This window comes from Oncorhynchus kisutch, linkage group LG11, assembly GCF_002021735.2.
Source record: "Oncorhynchus kisutch isolate 150728-3 linkage group LG11, Okis_V2, whole genome shotgun sequence".
In the NCBI taxonomy this organism is placed as follows: Eukaryota; Metazoa; Chordata; class Actinopteri; order Salmoniformes; family Salmonidae; genus Oncorhynchus; species Oncorhynchus kisutch.
This window is the reverse complement of record NC_034184.2, coordinates 79,504,896-79,521,074: the sequence shown is the minus strand read 5'-3', so window position 1 is coordinate 79,521,074 and position 16,179 is coordinate 79,504,896. Positions and strand designations below refer to the sequence as shown.

The 16,179-nt window shown below is 45.8% G+C and overlaps 1 protein-coding gene across 2 annotated transcripts in view; it reads left to right on the top strand.

The window, feature by feature from the left end:
• LOC116376355 (semaphorin-5A) overlaps positions 1–7,448 on the top strand; it is a 381,827-nt gene extending 374,379 nt beyond the window's left edge. The window contains exons 20-23 of one of the 2 annotated variants that reach the window (XR_004211770.1): positions 373–417; positions 797–999; positions 3,205–3,438; positions 6,192–7,448. Coding sequence is in view for 1 of the 2 variants with exons in the window: in XM_031836384.1 (XP_031692244.1) it covers positions 373–417; positions 797–999; positions 6,192–6,311 (368 nt within the window). In the remaining variant the exon portion in view is untranslated. The remainder of the gene's footprint in view (positions 1–372; positions 418–796; positions 1,000–3,204; positions 3,439–6,191) is intronic. The other variant, XM_031836384.1, reaches the window with a different exon arrangement.
• The last annotated feature ends 8,731 nt before the right edge of the window (positions 7,449–16,179 follow it).

Genomic DNA, 16,179 nt, shown 5'->3' with positions numbered 1-16,179 from the left:
GGAATGGGAATGGGAATAGGAATAGGAATGGGAATGGGAATGGGAATGGGAATAGGAATGGGAATGGGAATGGGAATGGGAATAGGAATGGGAATGGGAATAGGAATGGAAATAGGAATGGGAATGACCATGCCACTCCATCAAGGGTCATTAGAAGAGTTGTGTACTTAATTTCTATTAATGAGGCCTGATACACTTACTTATCATTCGCTACTTATCATAAGCCTCTTCAGGTGCCTAGTGATGGGCTTCATCATCCTCTGGTTCAGTCTCAATATAATGCTCACACACATCCCTCGTATCTATCCTGTTGTTCAGGGTAACAAGTCTGTGCTTCTGTTCATTATCTCTTTTAATTTTCTTTATTTAAAGAAGTCTCCATCGCTCGTTCCAGTCAGGAGGAGAGAAGATGCGGAGGTATGAGTGCGTATGTGTTCAATGTAGTGGGATAATGTGATAATGTAGTGTTAAAGTGGGATAATGTAGTGGGATAGTGAGATAATTGTGTGCGATAATGTTGTGTGTTGGTGTGATAATGTAGTGTGATAATGGTGTGTGGTATTGTGATAATGTCATGTGCTAATGTAGTGTGATGGTGTGATAATAAAGTGTGATAATGTAACATGATAGTGTGATAATGTAATGCGATAATGTAATTCCATAATGTAACGTGATGATGTAATAATGAAATGTGACAGTGTGATAATGCAGTGTGGTAGCGTGATAATGTGGTGTGATAGTGTGATCATGGTGTGTGGTAGTGTGATAATGTATTCTCTCAACTTCCCTTCTCCAGATTTCAACGTGTTCCATATGATCGCTGTAGGCCTGAGTAGTTCTATCCTGGGTTGTTTGGTCACCTTACTGGTGTACACCTACTGCCAGCGCTATCAGCAGCAGTCTCACGATGCTACAGTCATCCACCCCATCTCAGCATCACCACTCAACACCTCCATCACCAACCACATCAACAAACTGGACAAATACGACTCCATTAAGGTTTGTATACTAAAACACTCTGTGTAAGTCTAGGATCTTCCAGGCTCACCTATATATGTGTTTTATTCATTCATTGAACCTTTATTTAACTAGTCAATTCAGTTCAGAACAAATTCCTATTTTACAATGACGGCCCAGGAACAGTGGGTTAACTGCCTTGTTCAGGGGCAGAAAGACATATTTTTACCTTGTCAGCTCACCTGTTGTATTCGGTGCATGTTACAGATTAAATTTGATTTGGTCTATAGTACTGTAACCCCTGGGCTGGTCTATAGTACTGTAAACCACTGGGCTGGTCTATATTACTGTAAACCACTGGGCTGGTCTATAGTACTGTAAACCCCTGGGCTGGTCTATAGTACTGTAAACCCCTGGGCTGGTCTATAGTATTGTAAACCCCTTTGGCTGGTCTATAGTACTGTAAACCTGTGGGCTGGTCTATAGTACTGTAAACCTGTGGGCTGGTCTATAGTATTGTAGCTCTTCTGTACTTGTGGTCCTGCATCTACCCTGTGTGACTGCACTGTTCTGTGTCTATAGCCATTTAGATGTACACTGCTTTCTCATAAGTTACTAACAAAATATATCACAATGTACATAGCTTAGGTGACTAAATCGGGCTGAATAGGTTGCAGGTCTTCGTTTTTAATAACAGTAGGAACCTCCAAGTTTAAATAAATAATACATCAATAATATGAGTTAGTTATATTCTCTCTGACCAGATTTCTGTTGACACAAGGCATGGTTTGGAAAGTCAGTAGGTTATGAAGTTGAGCCATTATTTTATGCGAGTTAACGTATTGAGTTAGTCTAGCGAGTTAGCCTATTGAGTTAGTCTAGCGAGTTAGCCTATTGAGTTAGTCTAGCGAGTTAGCCTATTGAGTTAGTCTAGCGAGTTAACGTATTGCGTTAGTCTAGCAAGTTAGCCTATTGAGTTAGTCTAGCGAGTTAGCCTATTGAGTTAGTCTAGCGAGTTAGCCTATTGAGTTAGTCTAGCAAGTTAGCCTATTGAGTTAGTCTAGCGAGTTAGCCTATTGAGTTAGTCTAGCGAGTTAGCCTATTATGTTAGTCTAGCGAGTTAGCCTATTGAGTTTGTCTAGCGAGTTAGCCTATTATGTTAGTCTAGCGAGTTAGCCTATTGAGGTAGTCTAGCGAGTTAGCCTATTATGTTAGTCTAGCGAGTTAGCGTATTGAGTTAGTCTAGCGAGTTAGCCTATTGAGTTTGTCTAGCGAGTTAGCCTATTATGTTAGTCTAGCAGGTTAGCCTATTGAGGTAGTCTAGCGAGTTAGCCTATTATGTTAGTCTAGCGAGTTAGCCTATTGAGTTAGTCTAGCGAGTTAGCCCATTATGTTAGCCTAGCGAGTTAGCCTATTGAATTAGTCTAGCGAGTTAGCCTATTATGTTAGTCTAGCGAGTTAGCCTATTATGTTAGTCTAGCGAGTTAGCCTATTGAGTTAGTCTAGCGAGTTAGCCTATTGAGTCAGTCTAGCGAGTTAGCCTATTATGTTAGTTTAGCTAGTGTGGACAGATAGCTAACATTCAGAAGAGTATCCATCCATCTATAAATGACTGAACAGACACACTGTCTAAAGTGAACAGATTCTCTGGTGCAGAACTAATGTCTTGGAATGCAGTTTTCATAGCAGAATAAAGATTTGAGAAGTGTCCATCTATCATGTAATTAGAGTCTGGTGTGTGAGTGGAATCCAGTTTGCAGCTATGGACAGAGAAAAATGAATATGGACCGAATAAATGCTTATTTGGCTCAGTGAAAAAACTCAAAAAGAGTCTTTATTTTCTGAGGAGTATTCTGCCTCAGTCTTTACTCTTGTTTAATAGCTGGGTTGTCCTTTTGAATATACATATTTAAAACAAAGTGCAATGAGTGATTCTGTCATTTTATTTTGTAATGTAGGAATAAGATGAACACCTGGCACCACTATAATTCCTAAAGCTTTGTTCTTTTTTTTGACTAAAATAACATCTTTATCATTTAGGTGAGCTCTGAAAGATGAGTGCCATTGAGACAAAGGCAGTGAGTTTAGCTGAAATATTGTCATTTTGAATGCCGCCGTAGTGTGTCCTACCTTATAGAGGGCATAGGATGACCATGTGGTCCCTTGGGTACAGTAGAACTTCATCCATTGTGTCATCCTTTGTGGATCCATTAAGGATGACTCTTGCCCGTTCCTCTCCTCCCGCAGCCCGATGTGTCTGTACTCTTGACCCTGGACGACCCCGGCATGTGCCAGCCTCTGTCTACTAACATGGGCGTGTCCATGCGTGGCTTGGAGATTTTCTACTAACTTTCTACTGACTTCTGACCTCTACAACATCCCGCCTCTTGACCCACCTCCTAGCCTATGAACAACCTCCTTCCACTTCCTCTTCCTCTCCACCGTGCCCCCACTTCCTGTGATGCTTCCTGTGTGCGTCAGGTCGGGGTAGATTCAGTTTCTCTGTCGTTGCTCAGGAATCCCATTCTTTCATACTCATCCCATAGGGCCAGGGGAAGGCAACTGCGGTCCTCGAGAGCCGTAATGTCTGCTGGTTTTCTCTTCTCTCTCTGGTACTTAGTCAGTCAGTCAGTCAGTAGCTTTGGTGCTTTTAGGGATAGCGCATCTCTCGTATATCGCGCTTCACTTTGTTCAGGCTTTTACTTGATCCATTCATGTTGATCAATTCATTGATTGATCTGAGAGTGCGCTCACCTGGTCTCCCAGGTCTAGATCAGCTGGTCTCCCAGGTCTAGATCAGTTGGTCTCCCAGGTCTAGATCAGCTGGTCTCCCAGGTCTAGATCAGTTGGTCTCCCAGGTCTAGATCAGCTGGTCTCCCAGGTCTAGATCAGCTGGTCTCCCAGGTCTAGATCAGCTGGTCTCCCAGGTCTAGATCAGTTGGTCTCCCAGGTCTAGATCAGCTGGTCTCCTAGGTCTGGATCAGCTGGTCTCCCAGGTCTAGATCAGCTGGTCTCCCAGGTCTAGATCAGCTGGTCTCCCAGGTCTAGATCAGCTGGTCTCCCAGGTCTAGATCAGCTGGTCTCCCAGGTCTAGATCAGCTGGTCTCCCAGGTCTAGATCAGCTGGTCTCCCAGGTCTGGATCTGAAGGGAATAATGAAAACCAGCAGACATTGTGGCTCCTCAGAACCAGAGTTGTCCACCCCTGCCATTGGATTACCCATAGACCTTTGAGAAGGCAGTGTATTTTCCACTCATCTCTTTCCGTTCTGAAACGTCCGCCATGTTCTGACACCTTTCATCTGCATGTGTTGGTTGTTCTATGTTCTGTCTTCCCCTTTATTTCCCCCTTCGTATTGGTTCTGTTATTCTAAAGTGATGGGTTACCATGGAGAAAGAGAACTTGTTGTAAACTCATTTCATTGTCTCCGTAGCTGTCTGCCTTCTCTCTCTATGTCTAATGCCACCCAAACAGCTTTTGTTGAACTGCACTAAAAACACTATAAAGTCAGATTAGAAGAAGCCTGGTTAATTGTTGAGTTCAGCCATGGGGCCACTAAGAGATACTAGATATTACAGTTTTAGACTGATTTAGACTTTTAAGAAATAAAGGTGAGCATAAAATGGGTAGTTTATTAATTCCATTTTGAGACATGGAAATTGACTTTTTAGACTCAAGTAATAACACATTACTTGGACCTTGAGTTATATTTTGTCGGTCACTCAATGCAAGTCATGAAAATGTAATGGGGATAGAATAATATTATAGAATTATTATAGAATAATATTATAGAATTATTATAGAATAATATTATAGAATTATTATAGAATAATATTATAGAATTATTATAGAATAATATTATAGAATTATTATAGAATAATATTATAGAATTAATATAGAATAATATTATAGAATTAATATAGAATAATATTATAGAATTATTATAGAATAATATTACATGTGCTCAGCGTTCACATCTCCCGTGAATTCATATACGGATCCATCAATCAAGAACAAAACGCAGCATCATCACCTGCTGAATTATTCCGCCTCCAGGGACTTTCAGGGTAGACTTATCTAGGACCAGGATGATACCAGTATCGCGATACTCGTTACTAGCTTGGCATTTAAACAAACACAAAGCGGATGTAACTTCTTTAGGAAAACAGCCGTAATGTTGGAAACAAACATCATTATATTTTCACCTCGAGTCACATGTATTTATTTGCCAAGCTATAGCACACAACATTTTACATACAGCAGGTTTTTAAAGGTCCAAAGAGTTTGTATCGTCACAGCCTTACACTTCATGGCCAAGTTTATGAGACAGAGGGACACACAACAATTAAACAACCTGCTGAGGTTGTACTGAGCTCACAGAACCGTATGGTATCTTCACAGAACCACACGGCATCTTCACAGAACCATACGGCCTCTTCACAGACCCATGCGGTATCTTCACAGAACCATAGAGAAGGGCAGAACAGAGATACCCTGTGGCTCTTCCTTATATTCTGACTCGATTATTCACTCGCAGGTTGATGTGGAGCCATTAGAGACGAGATCAGTAGACCTTGTTTTCTCACCATAGTACACTGTAATTCCTCAGCGGTTATTATTGTTGCCAGCCTGTTGTTATTGTCAATGCTCTGGCCTTGTTCTTTGAGATGGTATGCTTCATTCATGCAGTGACCTCCCATTGATTGTTATGTTGTTGCTCCAAGGATTATTTTCCTGTTGGATACATTCCCTTTAGCTTTAGCTTTCATTCGCCATTTAGACTGAAGCATCAGAATAAACTGGGTGGTTCGAGGCCATGAATGCTGATTGGCTGACAGCCGTGGTATATCAGACCGTATACCACGTGGTATGACAAAACATGTATTTTTACTGTTCTAATGACGTTGGTAACCAGTTTATAATAGCAATATGGCACCTCTGGGGTTTGTGGTATGTGGCCTCTTTGCGTTGTGGCTAAGAATAGCCCTTAGCCGTGGTATTGGCTATGTACCACACCCCCTTGGGCCTTATTGTTTAATTATACCATGGTGTTTCAATACAGTTGACACTAACTCTCTCTCTCCTCTCTCTCTCTCCCTGTGTCTCATCCTCTTCCTCATCCCCTTCCTTTTTTCCTCTTTTCCTCTTCCCTCTTCATCATCATCTTCCTCATACTCTTCCTCTCCATCTTCCTCTTCCTCCCCCTCTTTCTCTTTCTCTCTCTGTCCTTCACAGGCTTTCAATAAGAACAACCTGATTCTGGAGGAAAGAAATAAGTACTTCAACCCCCAACTAGCCGGGAAGACTTACACCAATTCATACTTCACTGACCTCAACACTTACGATGACTATTAACCCTTTGTTGGGCTACAGCATCGGGGAGACACACCCTTGTGCAGACAACAACCCCACACCACTCGTTATGACAATGTCCTATATTTTTCCACCTCGTAATGAAATCTATGACGTTTTATGTGGGACCCTCCCGCTCTGGGACCCATTGGCAACAGCCATCCAATCCAATCAAATTACAGCCACACGGTGATGTCATCGAAGGGACAGGACCAAAAAGGAAACTCGAAGTGCTTTCTGAATGGGAAGGACCCTGCTGTGATTTCCTGTCACTCTCTTGTCCCAGAGCTGTGTCGGTTCCAGGGGAAGAAAACAAACGAACTGCTTTGCATGATTTTCTCTGTCACTCTGTTCAGTTTTGCATGGTTGGTAGCGGGCAGGCAGGCAGGCAGGCGGGCCACTCACTGTCCGCTGTGCTAGTGTCCTACAGAGGACCCCAAAGGGGTGGCGTTAGTTATGCCTGATGAATTTGATCCAACTATAATGCTCAACGGTAGATAGTCAAGTGCTTAGCGTACCCAGAGTAACTGTCACTCAATAGCTACCCCAGGTTGTTGTGGATTTTAAACCAATCACAACTCTGCATTATGTAGACTATTGTTAAACCGATCTTGTTCTATACCGTCTACCGTTGAGTAACTAAAATACTAGCCCTTTTGTTTAAAGAGGGGGTTGGTTATTCAAATAAAGACAGGATGTAGATATGTGTCCATGTTTCTTTCTCTTACGGGGCTGGCGTTGGTGTAGCAGTTAGCGGTGGTTGAGATATCAGTGTATAATCTTTCTTGCTTTTTGTTGCTGTTATTGTACAGTAAGCTCATCATTTGGAAGCATATTTCTCTGTGTCTTTATAGGTCCATTTACTCAATGTCAGTGTTAAAATCAATCATTTGAAATTTGAGTAGAAGAAATTACCTGGGAAATATATAAGTAGATCATGTTCAAACTGCCATCATACTTGTTAATATTTTTTTTTAATTTGTGGTACTTTTCAAGGTGAAACATCTCTCTTTTGTTTAAAGATGTACATCCATATTCAGTATGTTGATTTCTTCAAGGTTTTCAATTGTAACTATTTTTATTTATTTTTTACGTTTGCTTGTTTTATTGTGGATAAATAAAATGAAAACGCTTGGTATACCTCAGGGTTGTCAATGTCTACACCAACTAACCAAACCACACTCTAACATCGAAGAACAGTACTTACCGTTGGCAGAGCTATGTGAATCAATCAAGACCACAGTAATACTCTTTTAGCCTTTGCAAGAATCCATAGTGAATCCATAGTGAATCCACAGTGAATCCACAGTGAATCCATAGTGAATCCATAGTGAATCCACAGTGAATCCACAGTGAATCCATAGTGAATCCATAGTGAATCCACAGTGAATCCATAGTGATGAATGGCATCAGCAGCGATGGAAGGATATGTGAAGGATGCAGAGAGCGAGTGGTTAGGTCTAATTGGTCTACAGTATATGACATGGCGAACCACAGCAGTGTTATCCTCCATCAACCTTAAACCTGACAGGCCATCTGTGTGCAAAGGGTAATGAAATGTGTATGTGAGTTATTAGTCACCTCCGTCAGTGGGCCCCTTACGGTGAGAGTGCTGATCCAGCCAGAATCGATTCTGACCCAGGAGAATCAATCTCAGTTTACCTTGACTCCACTTTACCTCAGAGAAAGATGGAGCTGGGCATCTCGAGGCCCTACACAACTCCGGCTGCACTTTTTGGGTGTCTGGAGGAAGGCTCCGAGGTTGTATGGGGGCAGTGTGTGAGGGTGTGTTTGAGTTGTAAAGTCGTCATGGTTTCTCTTGATGCTGCAGCTACACACACTTCAATACACTTGATGAGCTATGGCTATTCACATTGGTAAAATAACACTGATAGAGCTTTCCTCAGCGATTCCATTTCTCACAATAGCCTGCCTACTCTCTTGGCTCTCAGACAGTCTGATCTATGTGGCACAAGGTCAGTCAGACACATGTGGCATTCCCCAGGTCAGCCTCTGACAGCACTGAGGACCCACACTGACATTAGCCCTGTGGATCGACACTGACATTAGCCCTGGGGACTCAAACTGACATTAGCCCTGTGGACTCAAACTGTCATTAGCCCTGTGGACTCAAACTGTCATTAGCCCTGGGGACTCAAACTGACATTAGCCCTGGGGACTCAAACTGACATTAGCCCTGGGGACTCAAACTGACATTAGCCCTGGGGACTCAAACTGACATTAGCCCTGTGGATCCACACTGACATTAGCCCTGGGGACTCAAACTGACATTAGCCCTGGGGACTCAAACTGACATTAGCCCTGGGGACTCACACTGACATTAGCCCTGGGGACTCAAACTGACATTAGCCCTGTGGACTCAAACTGACATTAGCCCTGGGGACTCAAACTGACATTAGCCCTGTGGACTCAAACTGGCATTAGCCCTGTGGATCCACACTGACATTAGCCCTGGGGACTCAAACTGACATTAGCCCTAGGGACTCAAACTGACATTAGCCCTGTGGACTCAAACTGACATTAGCCCTGGGGACTCAAACTGACATTAGCCCTGGGGACTCAAACTGACATTAGCCCTGTGGATCCACACTGACATTAGCCCTGGGGACTCAAACTGACATTAGCCCTGGGGACTCAAACTGACATTAGCCCTGGGGACTCACACTGACATTAGCCCTGGGGACTCAAACTGACATTAGCCCTGTGGACTCAAACTGACATTAGCCCTGGGGACTCAAACTGACATTAGCCCTGTGGACTCAAACTGGCATTAGCCCTGTGGATCCACACTGACATTAGCCCTGGGGACTCAAACTGACATTAGCCCTAGGGACTCAAACTGACATTAGCCCTGTGGACTCAAACTGACATTAGCCCTGGGGACTCAAACTGACATTAGCCCTGGGGACTCAAACTGACATTAGCCCTGGGGACTCAAACTGACATTAGCGCTGTGGACTCAAACTGACATTAGCCCTGGGGACTCAAACTGACATTAGCCCTGGGGACTCAAACTGGCATTAGCCCTGTGGATCCACACTGACATTAGCCCTTTGGACTCAAACTGGCATTAGCCCTGTGGATCCACACTGACATTAGCCCTTTGGACTCAAACTGGCATTAGCCCTGTGGATCCACACTGACATTAGCCCTGGGGACTCAAACTGACATTAGCCCTGTGGACTCAAATTGACATTAGCCCTGTGGATCCACACTGACATTAGCCCTTTGGACTCAAACTGGCATTAGCCCTGTGGATCCACACTGACATTAGCCCTTTGGACTCAAACTGGCATTAGCCCTGTGGATCCACACTGACATTAGCCCTGGGGACTCAAACTGACATTAGCCCTGTGGACTCAAACTGACATTAGCCCTGTGGATCCACACTGACATTAGCCCTTTGGACTCAAACTGGCATTAGCCCTGTGGATCCACACTGACATTAGCCCTTTGGACTCAAACTGGCATTAGCCCTGTGGATCCACACTGACATTAGCCCTGGGGACTCAAACTGACATTAGCCCTGTGGACTCAAACTGACATTAGCCCTGGGGACTCACACTGACATTAGCCCTGGGGACTCACACTGGCATTAGCCCTGTGGATCCACACTGACATTAGCCCTTTGGACTCAAACTCACATTAGCCCTGGGGACTCAAACTGACATTAGCCCTGGGGACTCACACTGACATTAGCCCTGGGGACTCACACTGACATTAGCCCTGTGGATCCACACTGACATTAGCCCTGGGGACTCAAACTGACATTAGCCCTGTGGATTGACACTGACATTAGCCCTGTGGATCCACACTGACATTAGCCCTTTGGACTCAAACTGACATTAGCCCTGGGGACTCAAACTGACATTAGCCCTGTGGATCCACACTGACATTAGCCCTGTGGATCCACACTGACATTAGCCCTGTGGATTGACACTGACATTAGCCCTGTGGATCCACACTGACATTAGCCCTTTGGACTCAAACTGACATTAGCCCTGGGGACTCAAACTGACATTAGCCCTGTGGATCCACACTGACATTAGCCCTGTGGATCCACACTGACATTAGCCCTGTGGATTGACACTGACATTAGCCCTGTGGATCCACACTGATATTAGCCCTGTGGATCGACACAAATAAGTTAACGAATAAACACCTTCCCCTCTGTATCTGTCTCTATCTCCACTTTCCCAATACTAGATGTGTACCCTTTATTTAACTATGCAAGTCAGTTAAGAACAAATTATTATTTACAATGACGGACTACCGGGGAACTACCGGGAACCTTGTTCACGGGCAGAACGACACATTTTGTACATTGTCAACTCAGGGATTAGATCCAGGGACCTTACAATTACTGGCCCAACGTTCTAACCACTAGGCTACCTGCTGCCCCAAATACACTAGAGGGTATTCTGTTGGATGGATTACACACCTCTTCCTGCTATACCTAATGTGCGTGTTTGCACGAGGCCTGTGAGTTACAAACAGAGCGAGTGAGTTACATTGTTCCTGTCGTAGACTGACAGAGCATGGATGTTCCATTTAGCCCTACTCCTCCCTAAGGAGTTCTCCTCTCTCATTCACATTTACATCAGAACAATCTGGAACCTCCTCAGAAGACACAGGCCCCATTCATTCTAACAGGACTGTTCTATAATAAATGTTCCACTTCAGAGTAGCAACAAAAGGGTTGGTTCTAATGTTGCAATAGTTGACCTGAGTGATTGTCTGGTTGGAAAATGTGATGTGAGCAGATGTCAGGCAGAAAGGCCCTGGGTATGGGCCCCGGTATGGGCACTCATAAAGTGTAGGAGTCTTCTGAGGCTGTATTATAGTGGAAAAGAAACTCTGATTTTGATCCCTGTCAGATGGATTCTCAGGGCACGGTTAGAGATCCAGTAACCATTTGGGTGATGCCCATAGCAGTCAACCTGGAGAGAAAACAGGCCAATCTCACTCTAGACTACACACACACACAGAGACAGCATCCCAACCCAGCATCCACGTCAGCCACATGTCCACCAGAGTCTACAAGAGCCCTCCGAGACCTCTCTCTCTCTCTCTCTCTCTCTCTCTCTCTCTCTCTCTCTCTCTCTCTCTCTCTCTCTCTCTCTCTCTCTCTCTCTCTCTCTCTCTCTCTCTGATATTAGCGAGACAGCATGCAGTAAGCCTGAGAATCATAGGAGACAGGATTAGAGGGATGTGGTTTTGCATCTGAAACAGACACAGTGGGAATGGCAACATTAGACTGTGCTTCTCCCCACTGAGGAGAGCTATGAATATTTAAACATGAAGTGGGCACATTGCTTCTATAAATCCTCAATTACACAGCTTATGTATAGCTGCTACCAACGTGACACAGTGACAACGTTAGACCCTACTGATTAACCTAGTAATTCATCTGAGTGTAAGAGGGTGGGGGGTTTGACAAAATACTTGATTATAGGACACTCTCAAGCTACGATGGTGCTGAATACTGATGAAGGCCAGGTTATGTCATGAAATAGACCTACTGTACTGACTCTGTTTTGTGTGTATACTGCTTTCCGTTATCCCATAGACCAACTGTATAAACGGGCCTCCAGACAACATCTCCTGGGTTCAGTCAAGCTACAGCTGATTGGGTCACAGAGAGTGAAAGGTAGAGGGAAGGGGGTGATGAGAGAGAGGGAAAGAAGGGGTGATGAGAGAGAGGGAAAGAAGGGGTGATGAGAGAGAGGGAAGGGGTGATGAGAGAGAGAGGGAAAGAAGGGGTGATGAGAGAGAGAGAAGGGGTGATGAGAGAGAGAAGGGGTGATGAGAGAGAGGGAAGGGGTGATGAGAGAGAGAGAAGGGGTGATGAGAGAGAGAAGGGGTGATGAGAGAGAGGGAAAGACGGGGGGATGAGAGAGAGAGAGAGCGAGAGAGAGAGAGAGAGGGAGAGAGAGGTGATGAGAAGGGGTGATGAGAGAGAGAGAGAGAAGGGGTGATGAGAGACAGAGGGAAAGAAGGGGTGATGAAAGTGGGAGAGAAGGGGGTGATGAGAGGGAGAAAATGAGTGATGAGAGAGAGGGAGAGAAGGGGTGACGAGAGGGAGAGAAGGGATGATGAGAGAGAGAGGAAGAGAATGGGGTGATGAGAGAAAGAAGGGGTGATGAGACAGAGGGGGAGAAGGGGTGATGAGAGGGAGAGAAGGGGTGATGAGAGAGAGGAAGAGAAGGTGGTGATGAAAGAGGGAGAGAAGGGGTGACGAGAGGGAGAGAAGGGGTGATGAGAGAGAGAGGGAGAGAAGGGGTGATGAGAGAGTGGGAGAGAAGGGGTGATGAGAGAGAGAGGGAGAGAAGGGGGTGATGAAAGAGGGAGAGAAGGGGGTGATGAGAGAGGCAGAGAAGGGGTGATGAGAGAGAGTGGGAGAGAAGGGGTGATGAGAGAGAGAGGGAGAGAAGGGGGTGATGAGAGAGGGAGAGAAGGGGGTGATGAGAGAGGGAGAGAAGGGGTGATGAGAGAGAGAGGGAGAGAAGGAGTGATGAGAGAGAGTGGGAGAGAAGGGGTGATGAGAGAGAGAGGGAGAGAAGGGGGTGATGAAAGAGGGAGAGAAGGGGGTGATGAGAGAGAGAGGGAGAGAAGGGGTGATGAGAGAGAGTGGGAGAGAAGGGGTGATGAGAGAGAGAGGGAGAGAAGGGGGTGATGAGAGAGGGAGAGAAGGGGTGATGAGAGAGAGAGGGAGAGAAGGGGGTGATGAGAGAGGGAGAGAAAGGGGTGATGAGAGAGGGAGAGAAGGGTGATGAGGGAGAGAAGGAGTGATGAGAGAGAGTGGGAGAGAAGGGGTGATGAGAGAGAGAGGGAGAGAAGGGGGTGATGAAAGAGGGAGAGAAGGGGGTGATGAGAGAGAGAGGGAGAGAAGGGGTGATGAGAGAGAGTGGGAGAGAAGGGGTGATGAGAGAGAGGGAGAGAAGGGGGTGATGAGAGAGGGAGAGAAGGGGTGATGAGAGAGAGAAGGGGTGATAAGAGAGAGAGGGAGAGAAGGTGGTGATGAAAGAGGGAGAGACGGGGGTGATGAGAGGGAGAGAAGGGTGATGAGAGAGAGAAGGGGTGATAAGAGAGAGAGGAGGAGAAGGGGTGATGAGAGAGAGAGAGAGAGAGAGAGAGAGAGAGAGAGAGAAGGGGGTGATGAGAAAGAGGGAGAGAAGGGGTGATAGGAGAGAAGGGCTGATGAGAGGGAGAGAAGGGGTGATGAGAGAGAGGGAGATAAGGGGTGATGAGAGAGAAGAAAGGGGTGATGAGAGAGAGGGAGGGAAGGGGTGATAGGAGAGAAGGGGTGATGAGCGAGAGAAGGGGGTGATGAGAGAGATAGAGAGAAGGGGTGATGAGAGGGAGAGAAGTGGTGATGAGAGAGATAAGGGGTGACGAGAGGGAGAGAAGGGGTGATGAGGGAGAGATGGGGGAGGTGAGAGAATGTGTCAACCCATTCACCCGACTGACAGCTGTTACCAATGTCCCTTACCAAGATGACGGATATGACTGTGGTCTAGTTTCCTGTGACCATTGAAAGCCCTCTTTCCCCAGTGAACACTCCCACTTCCTCTCTGTCCTACAGTATAGGGAGAAGCAGGCATGGTCTGGTCTGACAGCAGAGATCTGGGAGGGCAGATAAACAGGGCCCTGACTGGGTCTTAATGGGTTCTCTCTGCCAACTGGGGAAATAGATATCACCATTGACGTTCTACGGCAGCTGGAGTGTTGATCAGCACCATAGACGTCCGTGCCAATTGGAGGATAGAGAGATATCATAGACGTCCGTGCCAACCGAAGGATGGAATTGACAGATACTACCACAGAAGTCCATGCCAGTTGGAGGATAGGATAGATGCCACTATAGACGTCGACCCAAGACATCCAGTCCTCCAGGTGCCTCGACAGCCCCAGAGTGCAGGATGGCACAGGATGCAGAGAAGATGCCAGGTCCCCTGTAACACCCTCCAGTCTAAATCTATTGACACCTTCAGGTACAACACCTCCCCCCTTAGAAAACCCAGCTCATTCAGCTCATTGAAAGCTGGTACTGATGACCCCTGCCAAGATGGCGGATGCGACTGGGGTCCAAGTTCCTTTGACCCTCTAAGCCCTCTAAGGAACTCCCTCTTTTCTTTCTATTCTATCTTCTCTCCTCCCTTGTTCACCTTTACAGGAAGACCTCTGGACAATAAGGTAGAGTATAATCTCTCTCCCTGTCCTTCCCTCCCTCTCCCTCTACCCTCTCTGCCAGATTTTCCACAAATAGGTTCTGATTCGGCTCATCAAAGCCAGCTGCACTGGGCTTATTCCCCTCATTGATATTCCCCTTATTCAGCCTCTCAGTGTCTGAGCAGGGACACATGGATCACAACAGATGTGTTCTATATCCTTCTGAGGAGGGTTTACAGGGACATTGATGTGCATCCAGCTATCTGCTCAGTGGACATGAAGAAGATAAGATATACACTCTCTTTCTTGATTGACATGATCAGCTGTGGATACTTCCTTTGGCTGATGAATGACACAATGTTGGTTTATGACCAGGCATTGGGAATGCAACGGTACACAGTCTGTTATGGAACTGTTTGGTACGCCCCCGATACGGTTCCATACACACACGTGAACCTCGGCATTATGGTATACCTGGCATTTTCCTGGCATTTCCAAAACATGCTTTTTTTTCTCGCTGCAGACTACACGCACGTTGTACATTCAGATCCACAGAACTGAACAGAGGCAGAGGCGCAGCTTGTGACAAACGTTACTCCACAGCAATGTCTCAAAATGTGGCAACCGCAGTGACCGCAACCCCCTTCCCTTAAACAACCAATGGACAATTTGCAATGATATCTCAGTAGAACACCTCCCTAAATGGGCCCCATGAAGAGAGGGTAAACTAAAAAGAAATATTCCCCCAGCTCCAACGTGACAATAGCGAGCGGTATTGATGTGAGCCATTACCAGCCTTTCAAAGCACTTCATGGCTACGGACGTGAGTACTACGGGTCTGTAGTCATTTAGTCAGGTTACCTTAGTGTTCTTGGGCACAGGGACTATGGTTGTCTGGTTTATTATGTTGATATCACAGACTCAATCAGGGACATGTTAAAAATGTCAGTAAAGACATCTGCCAGTTGGCCAGCACATGCCCGGAGCACACGTCCTGGAAATCCATCTGGCCCCGCAGCCTTGTGTATGTTGACCTGTTTAAAGGTCTTACTCATGTCGGCTATGGAGAGCGTGATCACACAGTCGTCCGTAACAGCTGATGCTCTCATGTATGCCTCAGTGTTGCTTGCCTCGAAGCGAGCATAGAAGTGATTTAGCTCGTCTGGTAGGCTCTTGTCACTAGGCAGCTCGTGGCTGTGCTTCCCTTTGTTGTCTGTAATAGTTTCCAAGCCCTGCCACATAAGACGAGCGACGGAGCCGGTGTAGTATGATTCAACCTTAGCCCTGTATTGACACTTTGCCTGATTGATGGTTCGTCGCAGGGGATAGCAGCGAAGTAATTCCCAAACTCTATGAAAACTGAAAAGGAATTGAGACAATTACCCTATCTAGCTCTCTCCACTGATAGTTGGACCTCCAGAACAACTCAAAGATACCTCTCTGTGACGGTTCACTATGTTCTGGAAGCTACCTCACTGTGATGGTTCACTATTACTGGAAGCTACGTCTCTGTGACAGTTCACTATGTACTGGAAGCTACCTCTCTGTGACGGTTCAATATGTTCTGGAAGCTACCTCTCTGTGATGGTTCACTATGTACTGGAAGATACCTCTGGTTCACTATGTTCTGGAAGCTACCTCTCTGTGACGGTTCACTATGTTCTGGAAGCTACCTCAC